Here is a 7053-nt window from a genome sequence, read left to right as displayed (position 1 = left end):
AGATCTTGTGTTAGCACACTTTGTTTCCGGGTTACTAGAATGTTTGTGTTACTTTCGCGTAATTGACTTTCTTAATATTACACGTGTGTGTGTATCGATGTAAACGATGGTATGTAAATTACGTGATGTGTGGTTATACCAATCCTCCGGTATGTATACTCACCCCGTGAGACCACTATATATATATATATATATATATATATATATATCTCAGGCCGATGATACGATAATTATCGTGCTTCGTGAACCACGATGGTTCAAAAGGCGGCAATCTAGATGGTAAAACTAGTATAAGTGGGCAATCTAGTATGATAAGTTGGTTGGTGAGTGAGTTGGGATCCCTTGGGTGTAGTAGGATTGGCGTGTAAAGAATTGGGTTACCGGTTTTTGAACCATCGTGGTTACAGAACCACGATAATTATCGTATCATCGGATCAAGATATATATATCACACACACTCCGATGTTATGAAAACCTTCATACCTTGGAAAGTACGAAAATCCAGCAAAAGCTACCACACTGAAAGCTTAGCAGCTAGCCGAGGCAATTTGAACTAGATCTCATAAACTTTATGGATCTTTAATTTAAAATACCAAAAAGCTATAGTAAACGGATCACTAGCTTACCCGAGTTTTAGTTACTAAAATTATCAGCATCATTCGACAAACGGTCAAATTGCCACATCTTTATAGGTTTAGCGTACTTTAAAACTATCTTTCAAAAAATATGATATATTTTGTTCTAGTTATAGAACTAGATTTTAAAATTACAGTAAAATAGTACAAAACATACTAAAAATAAAAGTCAGCAACTAAAACTCGGGGAAGCAAGTGATCCGTTTACTATAGCTTTTTAACATTTTAAATAAAAGATCCATGAAGTTTATTAGATTAAAAATGGATGTTATGATAATTTTTGAGAGTTTAATGCAAAAGTATCATAGAGGTTTCTATTTATCAAAAGAAAGTAGGGAGACACAGAAATGTTTACTGGTACTAGCCCAACATTGCTGGGTCCTTATTGTATAGGGTGGTCTTTGGATCTCTAAAGATGATGAGACTTACTAATTTGATTTCTATTAACAATTGAGTTACAGTGTTTATTTTACAGGAAGATATCATGAGTTCAAGATATATTGGAAACATTCTACTTTTCCAGCATTTAAAACAATTATTTTTAGCACTTCGAATTTCAATTTTCTTCTATAAATTAATAGTGATCAAATTTAATGGATATACTGCTAATGTTAGAATCAAATTGTCTCTAAGAAGAGCACATGAACTACAACATGCATGCTTTTAGGTGTTCTCATTTGCATGCCATGTGTTAAGGTGCCCTTTAGGTACAAGTCCATCATGGGCTTATGTTAATATAGTGTTAAAAAGAAAAAGAAAAGAAAAAAAAAAGCAAGAAAAGGACATGGCTTTGATTGTTTGGAAGAATCTAGTGAGAGGGCTTGCTAGGTAATATATAATATGATATCTTTGAACCATACACTAACATCTATTTGTCATGCCTACCATTTATCTATCTAATTAGAATGCATGCTCTACATAGGCTCTGTGGGAGTGGAAGAGGCACTATTTAGGGTTTTTTTTTTTACTCAAATGTAATCAGGACACCAAAGGCACCAAAAGTGGGCTAAGTGGCATCTATTTTTAATTAAGCTTGACAAGATCCATAGCAAGACGAATAAATGGTAATGTTTCACTTTCCCAAAAAAAAAAGATTTCTTAAAACACCATAACTACATAGTTAAACAAACTAAAGCCAATAGGGTTGTTCTCTAAAAGATATTTACTTATACATTATTTCCTCCTTTTCTCTTTTAGGATCTGTAGGTGTTGGTTGTTCAAAAGCTTTGGAAAAGGCTGCATCCTATTCAATCAATTCAAATAGGTGTCATATGATGAGTTCTTTTTCACCTATTCATATATTTGCAATGCTGTAGGGTTGACACTTTTAATATTCCCACCTACGAACACATTGATCAAGCTCTGTTAAACAAATAGAAAATTTAACAAGATAGTATACTAAAAAATCACGTAGGGCGGTTCATAGATAGTATAGTGGCCAATCAAACCTAAGCATTAGAAAAAAAAAAAACAATGCTTTTTATATGCATCAGTAACACGCTACGCATGTAAAATATGCTTGACAAGTGTAGAGCACATTGTGATGCAGAAAATTACTTTACAATCCGGATAGAATTCTTATCCTTTTGTGCTTCATGCATGCATATTTCCAAATATATTCACAGTTTTGTAACGAATTTTGAACTGAGTACGGCATCAGTAACGCGAATCAACTAGTTAGAACCAGTACGAGATGAATCATACACTACCTTTACTGCATACAGCAGGTCATGTCTCTGATTATGGCTACATCAGAAACCGCAAGAGAGGCGGGAGTTTTATAAGCACTTGTGTTCCCTTTAAGATCTTCTGATACAGATAATATCATGTAACAGATTTATGCAAAACTGCAGAGTATTCAAAGGGTTTATAAGCAGAGAACAGAAGTTTCACATAGATTTTCATGCAAGCATAAGAAAATTTGGAAGGGGACCATAAGAAAGATGAACTTTAATTTGATGATACAAAAATCTACAATAGCTATTGTTTTAGTGCGTAGTAACATGTACAAATTTCACAACCCCATTTCTAATTTCTTTAGTGAGGCTATACAAAAACAGAAACAGCATTCAGAAATATAGGTAGCATGGTACTTCAGTTATTACAACAAGAAGAGCAGATGTGTAGAAAAAAGCTATAGATGAGAAAAATTAAAAGCAAAATAGTGGGCAATTCTAGGGTTGGTTAGCTACCTATAGCGACAAATCACCACCGACTTCATTGATAACTTTCTCTAATTTGAACAGCATCTCTGTTAAAGAAAAACATACACAGAGGTAAGAAAACAACCATAAAGAAAGGACAACGCTTAAAATATCAGGCTTTCAGATCACAAATTGAGGAAACAAAAAATTGCAAAGGAAAAATAAGTAATTTAATATTGTGTGAGAGACTATTATGGCATGCCAAAAAGAAGCAAAATATTGAATACAAATAAAAGAAAGAAAGAAAGAAAGAAAGAAAGCACCACGAAAGGCAGGTAGGAGCAAACAGCATACCGAGAAAGGAAGCATCTGTCATATATTTCTGTAGCCAGAAAGAACGAGAGGTAAAGGCATCAGTTTACATGGAAAACGACATTTTGAAGGACCAAATTGAAAAGTAGCCAAAGAACAGTACCGCTATTTGAGATTTAAGATTGCCTACTTCCATAGAGCTTGTTTCTTTGCTGCCATCTGCAGTTCCAGAAGAAAGAAATTAAGTCCATATTTTTGAAGAACACAAAAAAACGAGAAAAGTATTTGACAGGGACATTTTAGTATACCATTTGCATAACCAGAACGTGGGGATTTAAATATCTGAATATTAGAGCAAGTGGAATCCATCTGGTGTCCCTGCAAGAGAGTTTTGCAATCTCAATAGAAGAAAAAAAATAAAGAGTGATCGATAAATTAATGCTACAAGGTTGAAATGGAAGGATATATAAGCTACCACGCAAAGAGCACGATTGGTTTGAGTCTTTGGATTTGGTTGCTCTACATGTCCATGTAGATTTGAGAAAGATAATCAGTAAGCAAAGTTTAGGTCAAGCATGTAACGAGATGTATCGCACTTGAAATTCTGTATCAGGAAATTCTGCTATTTTGCCAACTGAATTTAGTATAACAATGATTCAAAGACCTTCTCGGGTATATGTTAAGGAATTGTGCAGTAGCTCAGTGAAACTGGGAGGCAAGCCCGAGGAAAAGGTTTCGATATTGTTGTCAAATTCAGGTTGAAGGGACTGTTGACTCCGCTCCCCATTGTCACTCGATGCTCGCATGTTCAAAGGATAAGCTGCGATTGGCTTTTCGAAGCTTGATTCCTCATCAAACCTATGCATAACACCCATCTTTTACTTTCAAAATATATATGCTGCAACACATAGCACTGTACACACTTCTTACTTGTAATGAAGTCCATTTGAAGCGGTGTATTCAGAAAGGGAAGAATTCTCACAAACCAAATCATTTCCGGGTAGTGCAATATCCATTACATCCCTTAAGCAATCCTGCATGCGGATGAATAAAACAAAAGCAAATGACAGTGCAACCAAGTGTTCTCTTAATCAGATATCACAAAATGGCAAGCCACTGAATAGATAAAAGCTTTGTTTTTTTAGTGTTTTTATGTGAGGAAAATGTAGAAACTATAATGGCTGTGTATTTGATTACCTATAGTTTGTGAACAACCATATGTAGAAAGTTCCCATAGCAAATTACTACAAAGCCAAATGACTGGGCTGAATGTGAATTTCACTCAAAAACAGAACTATGTGAGCCCAAAAGGGACAGGCAATTCAAAGACAAATCTTCTATCTGTGAACTAGTTTGAAAATCAAAGCAAATCATCAACATAAACTGAAACAATCACATTCAATTAATTTGTTTCTGAAAAAATATAAGAGTTTATTCATTATTTTTTTTACATTTAGTGCAATTTACTCCCCCTGCATAGCTTGTCCAAGTACATCTAGCAAATTCATTTCTGATATAAATTCTCAACAACACAACAGTAGCAAACAATCTTCATATAAAAGCGCCGTTCTCCAAAGAAAATCAAAACAATCTCACTTGGAAACTAAGTTTAGAATAGGAAAGCACTGAATCAGAAAGATAAAGGCCAGCATCTATCTCACAATATGATCTGAACGATAAATTTTAAACAAAATTTCAATATAAAAGAACACAGTATCAAACAACTTTAGAACAGATTCAAACATTATACAGCTACATGCACAATTTTCACAGATAAAAGGAAAGAAAAGGAGTGATTGGGACTTCAAATTAGCAAAATGCCACAGGAAATTCCTTCATGGTTTAATTATACCAAAACGCAGCACAAAGGAACGCCACAAATTGGCAGGCAAATGGTTTTCCATACTGTCTCATTTATTCCGCCTTTTTTGGTATCAAGTATCAAATATCTATTAAGTTTATAAAATTCCTAATGTCAAAGCTGAAAATACAAACTTATTGGTTCCCAATAATTGTTCTTCTAACATTTTATTCATTTCCATTCCATGTATGTAAACTAACAATGATTAATACACACTGCGTAGGTTATATAAAATTTGCCAGTTCCTGATCCCTTACTCCAAATTCGGCAGAATCTATAAACTCTGATCTTATTTTCTCTACCTATCCTTCATACCAAAATAGTAGAAAATTAAATAACAAGATGATAAATTCTGTTGGTAATAAAGCGCCTATCAACTCATAGTTGAAACTTTCTGTTCCTAGACAACCTGATATGCAAATTACTCTTAAAAGACATGCTAATGAAAGGATTCCACAGATAGGTTTTACACTTTACGCAGAAATAAAATTAAGTCCAGGAGTTAAAAGATTAAAATTGAGGTCACTGAGTAGGTCTAATTCAAAAAGCATATTAAAGATTAATGAGCTTATAACTGACTATACAAAGAGCAGCAACGAAAGAGAGAAGAGGAGGAAACAAGGCACCTTCACACAACTTAAGAATGCTTCCACAATGGAATAACTGGCGAATCGCACAGCAAACTTTTGAATCTGCAAAATGCGCAGAGAATAACCATTACACATGATAATGCAAGGAAAACAAAATTATGGGTCGAAATAAGGTTTAGTTTTCGTTTTTCTTTTCAAACAAGGATATAAAGGTGAGTTGAGTCCATTTTGTGTTTGTAGCATAAGAATCACAAAATAATGCAAGCAAATAGGAAATGACGACGAATTACCATTCTTGGCCGTGTAATGAAAGAAAAGTGATAGGAACTGTTTATACGCTAATGGTAAAGCCAAATAAGAGCCACAAACCCGGTAGATGCATAATTAGTTATAATTCAACCATGTTTAGCAACAAGGCAAGGCTTAGCCAACTGAGTGTTGAAAGTCAAGATACAAGCATGCCTAGTACATTTTGATTGCGAGTTATGTTAATTAATCGCCGACTCAGCAATCTCTCCACAATAGCTTAGCAGCAATTTTAACTTTTCCAACAACATATTCTGCAATCCAACAGAAGATTCGTTATCTAACGGAACATTCCATATCTCTCCTTTTCTTTTTTTTTTTTTTTTTTTTTGTTCACAGATTTTGACAAAATATTCAGAAATCAAAGTACCTGGAGGGTGGGTAGTAAGATCAAAATTATTTACATCTTAGGTACCCATTTCAAAATACGCTATAGTTCAGATAGGGCCCGAAGCATTGTTACCAACAAAATGATATTCGAATGGGTATCTTATACATCATTGGCTCAACCACGACATGCGTAAACCTTTTAATCTGTAGCTATGATATTGTAGAGCTCTCTCACCTGGCTCGAGCTATCCCTGTAGCTGAAGAACACGACTCTGCTTCCTCTGACCGGGCACTCGGCGACGCACGACACCTGTGGCCATGAAAAGTGGAGATTCGACACGAAGTGCTCCTCCTGGCCATAGAAAAAAGTAATAGCTACATCCACACTCAGTTCATAGCTTAGGGTTTGGGTTTGTTTCGAGCATTCGAATAATGGAAACTGAACTTCACAGTCTCCGGACCTTCTAGAAAACTCAGTAAACCACCTCAGTCGATTATTAATACGCCGGAAAATGGACAGAAAAAAAAATCCTAAAAAAATCACAAAAAATGTTCTAGGGTTTCTACGGCATGATCCATATTGATAGAGATCGCGGGATAGAGAAAGAGACGAACGTAGAGGTCGTCGCCGACGGAGACGGAGAGGATAGAAGCGGCGTCGGCGGAGCGGCGCTTCGCGAGCGGCGAGCGCGCCGCCGCGGGAAGCGCGTCGCCGTCGCCGCCGCGGCGCCAAGGTAGGGTGAAGAAGCGCGCGAACTCCACTTCCCACTGCTCCCGAAACGCCGTTTCCGCCGCCGCGGGCGCGATCGCGAGCGGAGCCATCGCTTCTCCCTTCCCCACTCTCTCTCTCTCTCCTTTGCTGTTTAGTGGAAGCT

At 36.1% G+C, this 7053-nt stretch overlaps 1 protein-coding gene across 3 annotated transcripts; it reads right to left on the bottom strand.

Annotated features, from left to right (window-relative positions):
• On the bottom strand, nucleotides 2101–7045 carry LOC109716262 (protein POOR HOMOLOGOUS SYNAPSIS 1-like). 3 transcript variants are annotated; one of them, XM_020241590.1, is made up of 11 exons: nucleotides 6794–7045; nucleotides 6414–6530; nucleotides 5579–5644; nucleotides 4022–4125; nucleotides 3756–3949; nucleotides 3567–3610; nucleotides 3400–3469; nucleotides 3255–3310; nucleotides 3134–3161; nucleotides 2828–2886; nucleotides 2101–2482 (listed from the first exon to the last, which is right to left on the bottom strand). In XM_020241590.1, exons 1-10 carry the CDS (start codon nucleotides 6998–7000, stop codon nucleotides 2828–2830), a joined length of 945 nt encoding a protein of 314 aa, XP_020097179.1. In that variant the 5' UTR covers nucleotides 7001–7045; the 3' UTR covers nucleotides 2101–2482. The 3 variants fall into 3 exon arrangements, with proteins under 3 accessions (XP_020097179.1, XP_020097181.1, XP_020097182.1); XM_020241592.1 differs by having other exon boundaries at nucleotides 2101–2444; XM_020241593.1 differs by lacking the exons at nucleotides 2101–2482; nucleotides 3400–3469; nucleotides 3567–3610 and adding an exon at nucleotides 3515–3532 and having other exon boundaries at nucleotides 2833–2886; nucleotides 3255–3323.

The sequence above is a fragment of the Ananas comosus genome, linkage group 10 (genome assembly GCF_001540865.1).
Source record: "Ananas comosus cultivar F153 linkage group 10, ASM154086v1, whole genome shotgun sequence".
In the NCBI taxonomy this organism is placed as follows: Eukaryota; Viridiplantae; Streptophyta; class Magnoliopsida; order Poales; family Bromeliaceae; genus Ananas; species Ananas comosus.
The sequence above is the reverse complement of the archived record's forward strand: the minus strand, read 5'-3'. Positions and strand labels throughout refer to the sequence as shown.

Bases quoted from the DNA above. Each gene is read 5' to 3' on its own strand.
- LOC109716262 (XM_020241590.1), bottom strand. From the start codon at position 7,000: ATGGCTCCGCTCGCGATCGCGCCCGCGGCGGCGGAAACGGCGTTTCGG. The intron at 3,611-3,755 runs GTCTTTGAATCA...ATGGACATGTAG, and splicing joins CTTAACATATACCCGAGAAG to AGCAACCAAATCCAAAGACT. The intron at 3,311-3,399 runs GTATACTAAAAT...CTGGAACTGCAG, and splicing joins ACGTTCTGGTTATGCAAATG to ATGGCAGCAAAGAAACAAGC.